Genomic DNA, 18,975 nt, shown 5'->3' on the forward strand with positions numbered 1-18,975 from the left:
TGGAGGGTCAAATCAAAGAGAAAAAGCTTCGGGTATGGATTTATCCGGTCTAGTGTGGACGTAGCCTCGGTGTATTTTGGAGAGAAGGGGGCAGTCAGTCAAAACTGAGGTGGTCAGGAATGTCTTGCCGAGGGTAATAAATCTCTGGAATTGTCTACCACAGTGGGGTGTGGAGGCTGGGTCACAGGGGAAAACAGACACACTTGTGAAGGAGGATGGAATTGAGGGTAGTGGGGAACTGGCAGAAGGAGTTGAACAGAGTTGGACAGGTGATTGGCAAAAGGGATATGAGGCTGGAGAAGGGAGAGGATCATGGGGCGGGAGGCCTAGGGAGAGAGAAAGGGGGAGGGGAGCCCAGAGGAACATATAGTGAGAGGGACAGAGGGAGAAAAAAGAAAGAGAGAGAAAGAAAGGGGGGGGGATTTAAAATAATAAATAAATAAATAAGGGATGGGGTAAGAAAGGGAGGAGGGGCATTAGCAAAGGTTTGAGAGGTCGATGTTCATGCCATCAGGTTGGAGGCTACCCAGTCGGAATATAAGGTGTTGTTCCTCCAACCTGAGTGTGGCTTCATCTTGACAGCAGAGGAGGCCATGGATGGATATATCAGAATGGGAATGGGACGTGGAATTAAAATGTGTGGCCACTGGGAGATCCTGCTTTCTCTGGTGGACAGAGCGTAGATGTTCAGCAAAACGGTCCCCCAGTCTGCGTTGGGTCTCGCCAATATATAGGCCGCATCGGGAGCACCGGATGCAGTATATCACACCAGCCGACTCACAGGTGAAGTGTCGCCTCAGCTGGAAGGACTGTCTGGGGCCCTGAATGGTGGTGAGGGAGGAAGTGTAAGGGTATGCGTAGCACTTGTTCCGCTTACAAGGATAAGTGCCAGGAGGGAGATTTGTGGGAAGGGATGGGGGGGACGAATGGACAAGGGAGTTGCGTAGGGAACGATCCCTGCGGAAAGCAGAAAGGCGGGGGAGGGACAATAGACAATAGGTGCAGGAGTAGGCCATTTGGCCCTTCGAGCCAGCACCACCATTCACTGTGATCATGGCTGATCATCCACAATCAGTACCCCGTTCCTGCCTTCTCTCCATATCCCTTGACTCCACTATCTTTAAGACATTTATCTAACTCTTTCATGAAAGCATCCAGAGAACTGGCCTCCACTGCCTTCTGAGGCAGAGCATTCCACAGATCCACAACTCTCTGGGTGAAAAAGTTTTTCCTCAACTCCATTCTAAATGGCCTACCCCTTATTCTTAAACTGTGTCCTCTGGTTCTGGTCTTCCCCAACATCGGGAACATGGTTCCTGCCTCTAGCGTGTCCAATCCCTTAATAATCTTACATGTTTCAATCAGATCCCCTCTCATCCTTCTAAATTCCAGTGTATACGAGCCCAGTCGCTCCAATCTTTCAACATATGACAGTCCTGCCATCCCTGGAATTAACCTTGTGAACCTACGCTGCACTCCCTCAATTGCAAGAATGTCCTTCCTCAAATTTGGAGACCAAAACTGCACACAATACTCCAGGTGTGGTCTCACCAGGGCCCTGTACAACTGCAGAAGGACCTCTTTGCTCCTATACTCAACTCCCCTTATTATGAAGGCCAACATGCCATTAGCTTTCTTCACTGCTGGCTGTACCTGCATGCTTACTTTCAGTGACTGATGAACAAGGACACCTAGATCTCGTTGTACTTCTCATTTTCCTAACTTGACACCATTCAGATAGTAATCTGTCTTCCTGTTCTTGCCACCAAAGTGGATAATCTCACATTTGAACACATTAAACTGCATCTGCCATGCATCTGCCCACTCACCCCTGTCCAAGTCACCCTGCATTCTTATAACATCCCCCTCACATTTCACACTGCTACCCAACTTTGTGTCATCTGCAAATATGCTAATGTTACTTTTAATCCCTTCATCTAAATCATTAATGTATATTGTAAATAGCTGCGGTCCCAGAACTGAGCCCTGCAGTACCCCACTAGTCACTGCCTGTTTGGTGGTGGGATCCTGTTGGAGGTGGCGGAAGTTACGTAGAATTATATGTTGGACCCAGAGGCTGGTGGGGTGGTAGGTGAGGACAAGGGGAACCGCATCCCTAGTGGGGTAGTGGGAGGATGGGGAGAGTGCAGATATGCCTGAAATGGGAGGAATGCATTTGAGAGCAGAGTTGATGGTCAAGGAAGGGAAGCTCCTTTCTTTAAAGAAGGAAGACAACTCCTTCATCCTGAAATGAAAAGCCTCATCCTGAGAGCAGATGCGGCGGAGATGGAGGAATTGCGAGAAGGGGATGGCATTTTTGCAAGAAACAGGGTGGGAAGAGGAATAGTCCAGGTAGCTGTGAGAGTCCGTAGGCTTATAGTAGACATCAGTAGATAAGTTGTCTCCAGAGACAAAGACAGAAAGATCAAGGAAGGGGAGGGAGGTGTCAGAAATGGACCAGGTAAATTTGAGGGCAAGGTGAAAGTTGGAGGCAAAGTTAATAAAGTCAACGAGTTCTGCATGTGTGCAGGAAGCAGCGCCAATGCAGTTGTCGATGTAGCAAAGAAAAAGTGAGGGACAGATACCAGAATAGGCTTGGAACATGGACTGTTCCACAAAGCCAACAAAAAGGCAGGCATAGCTGGGACCCATATGGGTGCCCATGGCTACACCTTTAGTTTGGAGGAAGTGGGAGGAGCCAAAGGAGAAATTATTAAGGGTAAGGAATAATTCCGCTAGACGGAGGAGAGTGGTGGTAGAAGGGAACTGGTTAGGTCTGGAATCCAAAAAGAAGCAGAGAACTTTGAAACCTTCCTGGTGGGAGATGGAGGTATATAGGGACTGGACATCCATGGTGAAAATAAAGTGGTGGGGGCCAGGGAACTTAAAATCATTGAAAAAATTCAGAGCGTGAGAAGTGTTACGAACACAGCTGGGAAGGGATTGGACAAGGGGGGATAAACCAGTGTCAAGGTATGCAGAAATGAGAATCTTCCTTTTTTAAAGAAAAATGGGACCATCAACTCTGCTCTCAAACGCATCTCTCCCATTTCACACACATCTGCTCTCACTCCATCCGCCCGCCACCCCACTAGGGATAAGGTTCCCCTTGTCCTCACCTACCACCCCACCAGCCTCCAGGTCCAACATATTATTCTCCGTAACATCCGCCACCTCCAACGGGATCTCACCCCCAAGCACATCTTTCTCTCCCCCCCCCTTTCTGCTTTCCACAGGGATCGCTCCCTACACGACTCCCTTGTCCATTCGTTCCCCTCATCCCTCCCCAGCGATCTCCCTCCCGGCTCTTATCCTTGTAAGTGGAACAAGTGCTGCACCTACCCTCACATTTCCTCCCTCACCACCATTCAGGGCCCCAGACAGACCTTCCAGGTGAGGCGACACTTCACCTGTGAGTCGGCTGGTGTGATATACTGCATCCGGTGCTCCCGGTGCAGCCTTCTATATATTGGCAAGACCCGACGCAGACTGGGAGACTGTTTCGCTGAACCTCTACGCTCTGTCTGCTAGAGAAAGCAGGATCTCCCAGTGGCCATACATTTTATTTCCACATCCCATTCCCATTCTGATATATCCATCCATGATCTCCTCTATTGTCAAGATGAAGCCACACTCAGGTTGGAGGAACAATACCTGATATTTCGTCTGGGTAGCCTCCAACCTGATGGCATGAACACTGACTTCTCTAACTTCCGTTAATGCCCCTCCCCTCCTTACCCCATCCCTTATTTATTTATTTATTTATTTATTTATTGTTCTCTCTCTCTCTCCCCACCCCCCTTCTCTTTCTCTCTCTTTTTTCTCCCTCTGTCTCTCTCACTATATCTTCCTCTGGTGCTCCCCTCCCCCTTTCTATCCCCCGAGGCCTCCTGTCCCATGATCCCTCCCTTCTCCAGCCTTGTATCCCTTTTGCAAATCAACTTTCCAGTTCTTAGCGCCATCCCTTCCCCTCCTGTCTTCTCCTATCATTTCGGATCTCCCCCTGTCCCTCCCACTTTCAAATCTCTTCTTTCAGTTGTCCTGACGAAGGGTCTCGGCCCGAAACATCGACTGTACTTCTTCCTATAGATGCTGCCTGGCCTGCTGCGTTCACCAGCATTTTGTAGCATTTTCTGTGTGTTGCTTGAATTTCCAGCATCTGCAGATTTCCTCGTGTAATAGTTTCCTCTTCGTTGTTTGTGTGAGCTTTTTCATTGATTCTATTGTATTCCTTGTGAATGCTCACCAGAAAATGAATCTCAAGGTTGTATATGGTGACATAAATGTACTTTGATCATTGCATTTATTTCTATTCATTTTGTTCTAAATTAATCCCTAAAGACAGAACAATCAAATAGCTGGTCGTCATGTTACCTGGTGGCCAAACATTTTAATTCCCATTCCCATTCCCGTTCTGACGTTTTGATCCATGGACTCCTCGTGCCAAGATGAGACCTATCTCAGGGTGGAGTAGCAACACCTTGGGTACCCTCCAACCTGATGGCATGAATATGGATTTCTCCTTCCAGTAAACCAATTCCCACTGCCCCCCACTCTGACCTTTCACTTCTTCTCACCTGCCCATCACCTCCCCCGGGGGCCTTCCTACTTCCCTTCCTTCAATGGTCTGCGCTCCTCTCCTCTCCTTTCAGAGTCTTTCCTCTCCAGCCTTGACATTTTCCACCCACTGGCTTCACCTATCACTTTCTAGCTAGCCTCCTTTCCTCCCCACCTTTTTATTCAGGCATCTCCCCATTTCCGTCTCAGTTCTGAAGAAGTGTCTCGGCCTGAAACGTCCACTGGAAAACTCTTTTCCATAGATGCTGCCTGACCTGCTGAGTTCTTCCATTTTGTGTGTGTAGCCAATTATCAAATGCTTACTGTATCTGATTTAGCAAATGTCCAGGAAATTTATCAAAACAGTTACTCATTTGCTTAAATATTAACTTTAACCAGCACAGAGCAGCACTGAATACACAACCACTAAACTCGTACCTTTTGGCACAGGACATGGAGCAGAATCGCTTTGATCTTCTGAACTTGTGCGCATAATCCATTTTACCACAGAATTCGCACTTTAGCATATGTGGGTCGCCGCCCTCCATCCCCTCTGAAATTTCAATAACAAAAACACCATCATTCTGTGATGTGACTCACGGTTGCAGGTTGGGGCATGTTCTATTGAGCATGAACTACTGTGATCACCCGATTGCTGGCGTGGGTGAATTTCTGCATTGTGCACCATCTTCAACTGTGGTTCTTGGCCTTTTGGAACAAATAGAACAGAGAAATTTACAGCACCATGCTGCTGAGAGGGAGGTCCGATTTCTTTCAATTTATTTTAGAGAAGTCGTGCAGAAAAGGCCCTTTGAGCCCAGCAATCCCCAATTAACCCCAATTTAACCTAATCACAGGATATTTTACAACGGCAAATTAACCTTCTAACTGTCTTTGGACTGAGGGGGGAAACTGGAGCACAGGGAGCACTGGCTTACAGAGGACACCCATAGAGAACTCCAAACTCCAATGCCCCGAGCTGCCTGTGGCTACGAATCCCACATACTCACCAACTTCTGGCTAAAGAAATTCCTTCTCATCTCTGTTCTAAAAGGACACCACCTCTATTTTGAGGCTGCGTCCTCTGGTCTTAGCCATCCCCACCATAGGAAGCATCCTCTCCACATCCACTCTATCCAAGACCTTTCACCATTCACCCAACACACATCAAAGTTGCTGGTGAACACAGCAAGCCAGGCAGCATCTCTAGGAAGAGGTGCAGTCGACGTTTCAGGCCGAGACCCTTCGTCAGGACTAACTGAAGGAAGAGTTAGTAAGAGATTTGAAAGTGGGAGGGGGAGGGGGAGACCCACCATTCGATAGGTTTCAATTAGTTCACTCCTCTTTCTTCTGAATCTAGTGAAACAGACCCAGAGTCATTAAACGCTCTTCATTTGACAAGCCATTTAATCCTGCAATCATTTTCATGATCTCCTTTGCACCCTCTCCAGTTTCAGTAGATCGGAGAACTCAATTTTGGTTCAGAAGTTATGTTCATAAGTTATCATGTGTTATGTGAACTACTGTGCTTTACACTTTGGTTCAGAGAAACACTGTCCTGTTTCTATATCCATTACATGGTTATATACGTTATATACATGCATTTAGTTAAGTGACAGTAAGCTTCACTTGACTTCACTGGAATGCTGCTGTTGTTCGCTTCAATTGTTTGTATGACTTAAAAAAATTCTTTCTCTTGCACATTGAGGTTTGGTCCTTTATTTTTATTTTTATTTTCATTCTTTCTTTTCTTGCTTTGTGGCTACTTGTGAGCAACAAATCTCAAGGTTGTATAATTCTTTGATAATAAATGAATCTTGAATCTTGAGAATTAATCTCATATGCACCTTGATAATAAATTTACTTTAACTCTCCCCACATCCGCATGGGTTTCCTCTGGGTGCTCCAATTTTCTCCCAGGGTCCAGAGATGTACCGATTGGTAGGTTAATTGGCCATTGCAAATTTTCCCATGATTAGACAGGAGATTCTGGGTGGCCTCTCGAAAGGCTGGAAGGGCCTGTTCTGTGCCCTATCTCTAAATAAATGAAAACTTTGAAACGCTGACAATTCCTTCCCCTCCCCACAGATGCTGCTTGACCCACTGAGTTTGTCCAACTGATCGTTACTGCTGATACTAATCCTCCATCTGCACTCCATCCCTACCCTACCACTCTTGCTCCTCCTCTCCACCTTCAGTAACTCTCTAATGCTCCCCTGAACACTCTGGACCAGGGGTTCCCAAACTGGGGTCCACAGCCCCCTTGGTTAATGGTAGGGCTCAATGGATTAAAGATGGTTGGGAACCCCTGCTCAGGGCAACTGACCTACCTCATTGTGGCCCTTGCACTTCACTTGTCTACTGCACTACACCTTCCCTTTAACTGTAACACTCTGATCTGTATTCTCTTTACAATCTTGATGATTTATGTATGGAATGATATATCTGAGTGGCATGCAGACAAAAAGCTTTTCCCTGTATCACAGAACACATGACAATCAGATTCAGGTTTATTATCACTGACACACACGTGAACTTTTATCCTTTGTTTGTTACTGCATCAAAATGTTGCGCCCAGGATAGACCTTCGGAGACGTTGACACCCAGGAACTTGAAGCTGCTCAGCCTATCCACTGCTGATCACTCCATGAGGACTGGTGTGTGTTCCATCGACTTCCTCTTCCTGAAGTTCACAATCAACTCCTTGGTCTTACTGATGTTGGGTGCAAGGTTGTTGTAGTGACACCACTCAACCAGCCAGTCAATCTCACTCCGGTACGCCTCCTCATCACCATCTGAAATTCTGCTGGCAACTGATGAGTCATCGGCGAATTTATAGATGGCATCTGAGCTGTGCCTAACCACACAGACATGGATGTAGAGAGAGCAGAGCTGAAGGCTAAATATGCATCCAATAATAAACTTAACCTGACAGCAAGTCTTTGGGATCTTAATGGAAACTGGACCAGCCGGAGGAAACCCAAGTGGTCACAAAGAGAACATGCAAACTCCAGATAGACAACAGCAGAGGACAGGCTCAAATGCGTGTTGTTTATTGGCTCATTTACTGGGAGGTCACAGGATGAAAAAATGAAAAGATGAAAATATTGATGGGATGTGGGGGTGGAGACTGAAGATACTTGTGGGCAGCCTCCAACACATCCTTAGGTATATAGGATGTTAACGCAAACAACACATTTCAATGTATGCTTTGATGTACTTGGAATATTCTGAGAAGTTTTGGGCCTCTTTTCTAACAAAGTGACTTCCCAGTCTATTATTAAGGATGAGGTTTCAGGGTACTTGGAGACTAATGATAAAATAAGTCAAAGTCTCTAAAAGAAAATCTTGCTTGACAAATCTGTTAAGAGTTCTTTGAAAAAGAAACAAGCAGGGCAGACAAAGGAGAGGCAGTGGATGTCATTTACTTGGATTTTCAGAAGACATTTGATAAGTTGTACACATGAGACTGCTTAACAAGATAAAATTCTATGATGTTACAAAAAAGATACTGGCAAGGATAGAGGAATGGCTGATAGGTAGGAGGCAGCGAGTGGGAATAAAGGGGCGATTTTTCTGATCGGCTGCCAATGACTAGTGGTGTTCCTCAGGGGTCAGTATTGGGACCACACTTTTCACATTGTTTGTCAGTGATTTGGATAATGGAGTTGATGGTTTTGCGGCAAAATTTGCAGATGATATGAAGATAAGTGGAGGGGTAGGTAGTGCTGAGGAAGCAATGTGATTGCAGCAGGACTTAAGACAAATCGGAAGGATGGGCAAAAAAGTGGCAGATGGAATGCAGTGTTGGGAAACGTATGATAGTGCATTTTGGTAAAAGGAACAATAGTGCATAGCATTATCTAAATGAGGAGAAAATTCAAACATCAGAGGTGCAAAGTGACAGGAGCGCTTGTGTAAGACTCCCAGAAGGTTAATTTATGGGTTGAGTTGTGGTAAAGAAGGCACATGCAATGTTGGCATTTATTTCAAGGGGAATTGAATGTGAAAACAAGGAGATAATACTGAGGCTTTATAAGATACTGGTCAGGCTACATTTCGAGCATCGTCAACAGTTTGGGCCCCATATCTCAGAAAGGATATGTTGTCATTGGAGAGAGTCCAGAGGAGGTTCACAAGGATGATTCTGAGAATGAAGGAGTTAACGTATGAGCAGCATTTGGCAGCTTTGGGCCTCTACTCACTGGAATTTAGAAGAATGCGGAGCGACCTCATTGAAACCTACCAAATGTTGAAATGATTAGATGGGGAGGATGTGGACAGGATGTTTCCTGTGGTGGGGACATCCAGAACTAGAGGGCACAGCCTCAAAATTGAGCGGCGACCTTTTAAAACAGAGTAAAGGAGGAATTTTTTTAGCCAGAGAGTAGTGAATCTGCCACAGACTGCGGTAGAGGCCAAATCCATGGGTATATTTAAGGCTGAAGTTGATAGTTTCCTGATTGGTCAGGGCATCAAAGGATATGGTGAGACGTCAGGTGTATGTGTTTGAGAGGGATCTGGGTCAGTCATGATGGAATGACAGAGCAGGCTCATTGGGCTGAATGGCCTAATTCTGCTCCTATGTCTTATGGTCTTACAGGATGTCCACTGGAGAGTGTCCACAGGAGGTTCATGAGAATGATCCCAGCAATGAAAGGGTAACACATGAGGAGTGTTTGAAGACTCTGGGCCTGTACTTACTGGAGTTTAGATGAATGAGGAAGGCTTTGATGTGATAAACAAATCTGAATCTGAATCTTGTGGAGGGACCTCTGCGGAGGATTGGAAAAAGCTGCAGAATGGATAAAATGGCCCTTCTGTATAACGCAAAGTCATTCATAGTCATTGAACGCTGCGGCAGAGAAACAGGTCCTCCAGCCAAAATAGTTTGTACCAAACTATTAATCTGCCTAGTCCCACCAACCTACACCTGGACCACAGCCCTCCATAACCCTCCCATCCATGTACTTATCCAAATTTCTCTCAGATGTTGAAATTGAACCTGTATCCACCACTTCCACTAACGGCTCTTCCACACTTGCAACACCCTCTGAATGAAGAAGTTCCCCTTAAACATTTTACCTTTCACCCTTTACCCATGACTTCTAGTATACTCTCACTCAACCTCAGTGGGAAAGGCCTGTTTGCATTTACCCTATCTACATCCTTCATAATTTTGTACATTTCTATCAAATCTTCCTTCATTCTCCTAGGCTCTAGGGTATTAAGTCCCAGAGCCATACCCTTGTCAGCTTTTAATGTAATTAAACAAAGTTAAAAGGACCAGAGAAAACTCTGGCCCATTTGCATCTTTTCTCCCTCCACTCCCCAAGATTTACAAACCTTCGCCAGTGAGGTCATCCACATCGCTGTCGAGGGACTCTTCCAGCGATTTTCTACCGCTACTCTGGAGCTCGCCAACCGGCTGCACAGGGGCAGGGGGCGTGGCTGGATCCTCACATGGCACCTTCTGTTTGACGGGCTGATCGGTCAGCAGTGAAGAACGGCTCACCTGTGAGAGGGAGAGCCATCATCATGTTATCAACATCATTGCAATGAGTCTCAAACAAGCCCATTGACTGTACATGGAAAGCGCTAATGCACGAGACCCGCCTCCACTGATCTGTAACCTCTTGAACACAGGATATCATCAGACTGAGGTATGTTACGAGAATACACATAAAATTAAGATGTTTGCTGGCCTGGGCTAGCATCAGTGGCATCAGCAGTTGGTCTGCCACCTGCCCTCAGGGGAAGGAGAGATAAGGAACAATGGAGCAGCGTCTGGAGATGTGTAATGAAGGGATGTGGGAGGAAGAGCTGTCTGGAGCGGCTCCCCCCTTTGAACCCTGAACTGTTTGAAGTGATGGACAGGCGATACCCCAGCAGGGGGATAAAAAGGGACAGGTTCGCTAAGACAGACACACACGCCACCCGAGGTAACGAGACCCTGGAAGCGGTGCGCCTCTCACGAGTGGTGAGAAGTACCGGACAACGCACAGGGTGGAAAGGTACGATCAGCGGGAACCCGGTGTGTGTCCGCCCTTGCCTGGGTGCCGGGTTCACTGCAGAGGATCGACCGCATCTGGAGGAGGGGTCACAGTCGGTGACCTCAGGTGACATCACCAAGGACCCGCCCAAAAGCTGTTTGTGAGCCATCTCGCTGGTCTGTGAGCCATCTTGCTGGTCTGTGAGTGAAGCCGTTCTGAATGATGAGTTGTTCCTATTCTATCTCTCTCTTCCCCCACGTTGTCCACCGCCATGGCAACGATTACTGCGAACTGAACTACTAAACTGGACTGAACTTTGAGTCATTTTGAAATTGGTCATTTACCCCTAGACAACGATAGAGCTTGATTGATGCTGTTATCTTAATTCTGTGCACATGTGTGGTTATCATTGTTGAACTGTTGCATTTATTATCCTTTCGATTACTGTGTTGCTTGTTTCCTTAATAAAACTTTCTTAGTTCTAGTACTCCAGACTCCAACTGAGTGATCCTTTTCTGCTGGTTTGGCAACCCAGTTACGGGGTACGTAACAGGTACCACTGGATTTTGTGCGCCATGGTAGCACAGTGGTGAGCACGATGCTATTACAGCTTGCATTGTTCCAGAAATCAGAGTTCAATTCCAGTACCTTTCTGAAAAGAGTCTCTGTACGTTCTCCCCGTGGAACGCGTGGGTCTTCCCTGGATGGTCCAGGACCAAAGACGTACTGGGTACATTAAGTGGTCATCGCAACTTGTTCTGTGATTAGGGTAAAGTTAATCATGGTTATGGGGTTGCTGGGATGGCATGGTTCGAAGGACCGGAAGGGCCTACTGCTCACTGTATCTCTAAATAAATTGTACCTCTAAATAAATAGATTAAATAAAAATAATTAGTTAATTATTTCTTCTCCCCACCACAGATGCTACTTGGCCTCCTGAATACCTCCAATATCAGAATAAATTCACCTAACTTCACCCATAGGAAGGAGCTTAAGAAGGAAATTAGGAGAGCCAGAAGGGGCCATGAGAAGACCTTGGAGGGCAGGATTAAAGAAAACCCCAAGGCATTCTACAAGTATATGAAGAGCAAGAGGATAAGACGTGAAAGAATAGGACCTATCAAGTGTGACAGTGGGAAAGTATGTATGGAACCAGAGGAAATAGCAGAGGTACTTAATGAATACTTTACATCAGTATTCACTATGGAAAAGGATCTTGGTGATTGTAGTGATAACTTGCAGCAGACTGAAAAGCTTGAGCATGTAGATATTAAGGAAGAGGATGTGCTGGAGCTTTTGGAAAGCATCAAGTTGGATAAGTCGCCGGGACCGGATGAGATGTACCCCAGGCTACTGTGGGAGGCGAGGGAGGAGATTGCTGAGCCTCTGGCAATGATCTTTGCATCATCAATGGGGACGGGAGAGGATCCGGAGGACTGGAGGGTTGTGGATGTTGTTCCTTTATTCAAGAAAGGGCGTAGAGATAGCCGAGGAAATTATAGACCAATGAGTCTTACCTCAGTGGTTGGTAAATTGATGGAGAAGATCCTGAGAGGCAGGATTTATGAACATTTGGAAAGGTAAAATATGATTAGGAATAGTCAGCATGGCTTTGTCAAGGGCAGGTCGTGCCTTACGAGCCTGATTGAATTTTTTGAGGATGTGATGAAACACATTGTTGAAGGAAGAGCAGTAAATATAGTGTATATGGATTTCAGCAAGGCATTGATAAGGTATCCCATGCAAGGCTTATTGAGAAATTAAGGAAGCATGGGATCCAAGAGGACATTGCTTTGTGGATCCAGAACTCGCTTGCCCACAGAAGACAAAGAGTGGTTGTAGACGGGTCATATTCTGCATTGAGGTTGGTCACCAGTGGAGTGCCTCAGAGATCTGTTCTGGGACCCGTACTTTTCGTGATTTTTATAAATGACCTGGATGAGGAAGTGGAGGGATGGGTTAGTAAGTTTGCTGATGACACAAAGGTTGGAGGTGTTGTGGATAGTGTGGAGGGCTTTCAGGGGTTACAGCAGGACATTGATAGAATGCAAAACTGGGCTGAGAAGCGGCAGATGGAGTTCAACCCAGATAAGTGTGAAGTGGTTCATTTTGGTAGGTCAAATATGATGGCAGAATATAGTATTAATGGTAAGACTCCTGACAGTGTGGAGGATCAGAGGATCTTGGGTCTGAGTCCATAGGACGCTCAAAGCAGCCGCGCAGGTTGACTCTGTGGTTAAGAAGGTGTCTTGGCCTTCATCAATTGTGGAATTCAATTTAGGAGCCGAGAGGTAATGTTGCAGCTATATAGGACCCTGGTCAGACCCCACTTGGAGTACTGTGCTCAGTTCTGGTTGCCTCATTACAGGAAGGATGTGGAAGCCATAGAAAGGGTGCAGAGAAGATTTACAAGGATATTGCTGGGATTGGGGAGCATGCCTTATGAGAATAGGTTGAGTGAACTCGGCCTTTTCTCCTTGGAGCAACGGAGGATGAGAGGTGACGTGATAAAGGTGTATAAGATGATGAGGTGCATTGATCGTGTGGATAGTCAGAGGCTTCTTCCCTGGGCTGAAATGGCTGCCACAAGAGGGCACAGGTTTAAGGTGCTTAGAAGTAGGTACAGAGGAGATGTCAAGGGTAAATTTTTTTACTCTGAGAGTGGTGAGTGCGTAGAATAGGCTGCTGGCAATGGTGGTGGAGGCGGATATGATAGGGTCTTTTAAGAGACCTTTGGATAGGTACATGGAGCTTAGGAAAATAGAGGGCTATAGGTAAGCCTGGTAATTTCTAAGGTAGGGTCATGTTTGGCACAACTTTGTGGGCCGAAGGGCCTGCATTGTGCTGTAGGTTTTCTATGTTTCCCCCCTTACCTGGCTTCACCTATCACCTGCCAACTTGTACTCCTCCTCCCCCATCTTTTTATTCTGGTTTCTTCCCCCTTTCTTTCTAGTGCTGATGAAGGGTCTCAGACTGAAACATCAATTCCTTTCCATGGACAAGCATGAGAAAATCTGCAGATGCTGGAAATTCAAACCAACACACGCAAAATGCTGGAGAACACAGCAGACCAGGAAGCATCTAAGAAAATCATAAAATGCTGGAGAACAGTTCTGTCCTCAGTAAGGGCCACACCTTTGTCCCCTTGCGATCAACGTCAGTGAGTTCCGCACCCACCATTACGCCCACTCTCCCTCTGTCATCTCCGTCTCTGTGCCTACTTCTTTCACAAGGACTCTCCAGCCCACATTGATGACCCCTTCTCCCATCTTCAGCCCTTCTCCTCTTCTTGGACAAACTACTCTGGACTTCTGCCTGCTCTTCATCTTTTTATTGCTAACTGCCGACATGACATCAACCGTCTCAACTTTCATATTCCTCTCTCCAAGTTAAATTTCACTCCCCCTAAACGCGCTGCTCTCCACTCTCTCTGCACTAATGTCAACCTCACCATCAAACCCTCAGTTAAGAGGAGTGCTGTAGTAGTCTGGCAGACTGACCTCTACCTTGCTGAGGTCAGACAGCAACTCTCAGAGACCTCCTCTTACTTACCTTTGAATAGGACCCCACTTAAGGAACACTAGGCCCTTGTTTCCCACACCATCACCGACCTCATCAACTTTGGGGGTCTCCCATCCACCGCCACCAACCTCATAGTTTCGCTACCCTGCAACTCCGTTTTTTTCTACTACCCAAGATCCACAAACCTGACTGTCCAAGTAGATCCATTGTTTCTGCCTTCTCCTGTCCCACTGAACTTGTGTCTGCATATCTTGACTCTGTTTTATCCCCTTGGTTCAGTCTGTTTCTACCTACATCTTCACAAACTCTTGATTTTTTCAATGACTTTTAAGTTACCGGGCTCAAATCATCTCATTATCACTGTGGATGTCCAGTCCCTATACATTTCTATCCCCCATCAGGAGGGCCTTAAAGCTCTTTGCTTCTTTCTGGACAACAGAACCAAACAGTTCCCCTCCACCACTCTCCTCCGTCTGGCGGAACTACTTCTCATCCTCAACATTTTTCCACTTGGCTCCTTCCACTTCCTTCAAATTATGCCTGCCTTTTTGTTGGCTATGTGGAACAGTCTATACTCCAAGCCTACACCAGCATCGCTTCCCAGCTCTTCCGAAGCTACATCGATGATTGTATTGGTGCTGCTTCCTGCACCCATGCTGAGCTTGTCATCAACTTTGCCTCCAACTTCCACACTGCCCTCAAATTTACTTGGTCTGTTCTTGACACCTCTCTGCCCTTTCTCGATCTGTCTCAATCTCCAGAGACAGTCTATCTACTGATAACTTCTATAAACCCACTGACCCTCACAGCTATCTGGACCATACCTTTCCCCACCCTGTCATTTGTAAAAACGCCATTCCCCTCAGTTTCCACCGCATGTGCTCTAAGGATGAGGATCTTCATTCCAGAACTACTGTAATGTCCTATTTCTTCAAAGCAAGGGGCTTCCCTTCCTCCAACATCAATGCAGGCTTCACCCGCACTTTTTCCATTTTGCACACATCTGCCCTCATCCTATCTTCCTGTCACCACACCAGGGATAGGGTTCCTTTTGTCCTCATCTACCACCCCAAAAGCCTTCATGTCCAGCACATAATTCTCCGTAACTTCTGCCATCTCCAACGGGATCCCTCCACCAAGCACGTCTTTCCCTTTCCCCTACTTTCCACCATCCGCAGGGATTGCTCCCTCTACAACTCCCTTGTCCACTTGTCCCTTCCCAGTGATCTCCCTCCTGGTACTTATCCTTGTAAGTGAAACAACTGTCTGCCCCTACACCTCCTCCCTCACTACCATTCAGGGCCCCAAACAGTCCTTCCAGGTGAAGCAACACTTCACCTGCGAATCTGTTGGGGTTACCTATACTATCTGGTGCTCCTGACGTCGCCTCCTGTATATCAGTGAGACCTGACTTAGATTGGGAGACTGCTTCACCAAGTGAAATCTCCTGGTAGCCACCCATTTCAATCCTACTTCTGATTCCCATTCTGACATATTAATCCATGGCCTCCTCTACTGCCACAATGAGGCCACTCTCAGACCGGCCTCACCTTATATTCCATTTGGGTAGCCTCCAACCTGATGACATGAACATTGATTTCTTGAACTTCTGGTAATTGCCCACCCTCCTCTCCTTCACCATTCCTCATTCCTGTTTCCCTCTCACACCTTCGCTTCTTACCCACTCATTACCTCCCTCCAGTGCTCCCACCTCCCTTCCCTTTCTTCCATGGTCCTATCAGATTCCCCTTCTCCAGCCCTTTATCTCTTTCACCAATCCACTTCCTAGCTCTTTACTTCACTGCTTCCCACTCTGTCCGTTTTACCTATCACCTGCCACCTTGTACATCTTCCTCCCCTCCCCCACCGTCTTGATCTGGCTCCGTCCCCTTCCTTTTCAGTCCTGATGAAGAGTTTCAGCCTGAAATGTCAACTGTTTACTCCTTTCCATTGATGTTCCCTGACCTGCTGAGTTCCTCCAGCATTTTGAGCAAATACCTACAGTAGATTGATTGCGTGATCAAAGACCTCTCCTACCTCAGAAATTCTCTCTTCAACCTCTCCCATTGAGCAGAAGATACAAAGTTTGAAAGTATGTACCAGCAGGCTCAAGGGAAGCTTCTATCCCACTGTTATAATTGGCTCCAATATAAATAGGTTCCAATACACATGATCATAAGAGTCTGCCAAAGGTTGTAAACTCAGCCAACTCCATTTGGGCACAAGCCTCCCCACCATCAAGGGCATCTTCAAGAGACAGTGCCTCAAGAAAGCAGCATCCATCTTAAATGATGCCAACCATCTGTGATATACCGTCTTCTCATTACTAGCATCAGGAAGGAGGTACAGGAGCCTGAAGACCCACGATCAATGCTTCAGGTACAGCTTCTTCCTCTCCACCATCAGATTTCTAAATGGTCCATGAACCCATGAACATTACCTTGCTATTCCTTTTTATCACTATTTATTTATTTGTTAGTTTGTTTATTTATCAAAACCTATAGCAATTTTTTATGCATTGCACTGTCCTGCTGCCACAAAATGACAAACTTCATGATATTTGTCAGTGATAGTAAGACTGAAAAAGGTAAAGATGCCTTAGATTCAAAGCTTCACTTTATTATCAAAGTATGTACACAGAATACAACTCTGAAATTCATCTTCTCCAGATAGCCATAAAATACAGAAAAACCATGGAAGTCCTTAAGGTCCCCTCCTGCACAAAAAAAGAAAAAGAAAAACTCATAAACCCCAGATCCCCCCAACCTCTGCCTTGCACAAAAACTTCAGATCGCTGACCCGGATACTCAGCTAAAACATCAAACCCTTAATCCCAAGCTGCTCCCAGCAAAAAAAAAGTGACAATAACATCAAACACCTACCCACTCCCTCACGCAAAAAAGTAACATATCACCCACCTGCCAATCGGCAACAAGAAAGAAAACACAGAAAAACTGAAAGAGACCAAAATAAACTACGGTCCACGCCGATACTCACATTTGTCTCGGAATTTCAAGAACATCCTCCGTCAGTATTGATGAGACCAACAGTTTGAAAAGGAGCCTGAGGTGAAGGTGGTAAAGGAGACTGAGGTGAAGGAGGTACAGGGGCCTAGGGTGAAGGAGGCATAGGGGCCTAGGGTGATGAAGGCACAGTGGCCTAGGGTGATGAAGGCACAGTGGCCTAGGGTGAAAGAGGCACAGGGGCCTAGGGTGAAGGAGGCACGGGGGCCTAGGGTGAAGGAGGCGCAGGTGCCTAGGGTGGAGGAGGTACATCAGCCTTAGGTGAAGGAGGTACAGGGTCATAGGGGCCTAGGGTGATGGAGGCGCAGGTGCCTAGGGTGGAGGAGGTACAGGGACCTTGGATGAGGAGGCACAGCACAGTGGCCTAGGGTGAAGAAGGCACAGGGACTGAGGGTAAAGGAGATACAGGGGCCTTGGATGTAGGAGGCACAGGGGCTTAGGGTGAAGGAGGTACAGGGGCCTAGGGTGAAGGAGGTACAGGGACCTTGGATGAGGAGGCACAGCACAGTGGCCTAGGGTGAAGAAGGCACAGGGACTGAGGGTAAAGGAGATACAGGGGCCTTGGATGTAGGAGGCACAGGGGCTTAGGGTGAAGGAGGTACAGGGGCCTAGGGTGAAGGAGGTACAGGGGCCTAGGGTGAAGGAGGTACAGGAACCTTATGTGAAGGAAGTATAGGAGCTTTAGCCCCTTCCTGTTGCAGGAGCAGTCACTGCTGTACCCTGATGCACGAGATCAAAGAAAGAGTTCAGGAACAGTTATTACCTCTCAACTATCAGGCTGCTGACCAGTGTGGATAACTTCACTCACCTCAATTCTAAACAGGTTCCACATCCTATGGACCCACATACAAGCACACTACTGCTCAAGTTCCTAATATTTTCTATCTACCTGTCAACCAACCTACCTGCCTATCTATCTACTTATTGTATTTGCATGGTTTTGCATATTGGCTGTTTGCTCATTTTTGTTTGTATGTAGTTCTCATTGATTCTATTTGCTTTTTTGTATCCACTGTAAATGCGTACAAGACAATGAATCTCAGGCTGGTATATGGTGACAGGTGTCAGGTCTCTCAGTGGGACAGCATTTCAGAGATAACGATCACAATTCTATCTTCTTTACCATAGCATTGGAGAGGGATAGCAACAGACAAGTTAAGAAAGCATTTAATTGGAGTAAGGGGAAATATGAAGCTATCAGGCAGGAACTTGCCGAGGCATAAATTGGGAACAGATGTTCTCAAGAAAATGTATGACAGAAATGTGGCAAATGTTCAGGAGATATTTGCGTGGTGTTCTGCATAGGTATGTTCCGATAAGACAGGGAAAGGATTGTAGGGTACAAGAACCATGGTGTACAAAGGCTGTTGAAAATCTGGTCAAGAAGAAAAGAAAAGCTTAGAGAGGTTCAAAAAACTAGGTAATGATAGAGATTTAGAAAATTATAAGGCTAGCAGGAAGAAGCTTAAGAATGAAATTAGCCAGTTATTAACTGTTATTTATTCTCCTTCCAACAAGGTATCGGAATGTGTGATATCCCTAGATGCTGAGAAAGCTTTCGACAGAGTTGAATGGAATTATTTATTTAAAACTTTAGAAAAATTTAATTTTGGACCTGTTTTCATTCAATGGATTAAATTACTTCTGCTAGGGTTATCACTAATTTTCATAACTCCAAACCATTTAAGCTTCAATGTGGCACTAGACAAGGTTGTCCACTGAGCTCTTTGCTTTTTGATCTGGCCTTAGAACCTTTAGCCATTGCTTTTCGAGAATTTAATGATATCACCGGTATTTTAAGGAGAGACACTATTCATAAAGTCTCATTGTATGCTGGTAATTTGCTGCTATTATTTCTAATGTTGAGACTTCATTACCCC

The 18,975-nt window shown here is 46.1% G+C and overlaps 1 protein-coding gene across 1 annotated transcript in view; it reads right to left on the reverse strand.

Moving 5' to 3' along the window:
• The window catches only part of phc3 (polyhomeotic homolog 3 (Drosophila)), a 177,129-nt gene that overhangs the window by 24,516 nt on the left and 133,638 nt on the right, over positions 1–18,975 (reverse strand). Inside the window, exons 13-14 of the mRNA XM_063045305.1 lie at positions 9,904–10,072; positions 4,996–5,110 (exon numbers count right to left, since the gene is read on the reverse strand). Coding sequence (XP_062901375.1) covers positions 4,996–5,110; positions 9,904–10,072 — 284 coding nt within the window. The remainder of the gene's footprint in view (positions 1–4,995; positions 5,111–9,903; positions 10,073–18,975) is intronic.

Source organism: Mobula hypostoma, chromosome 4, assembly GCF_963921235.1.
Source record: "Mobula hypostoma chromosome 4, sMobHyp1.1, whole genome shotgun sequence".
NCBI classification, from domain to species: Eukaryota; Metazoa; Chordata; class Chondrichthyes; order Myliobatiformes; family Myliobatidae; genus Mobula; species Mobula hypostoma.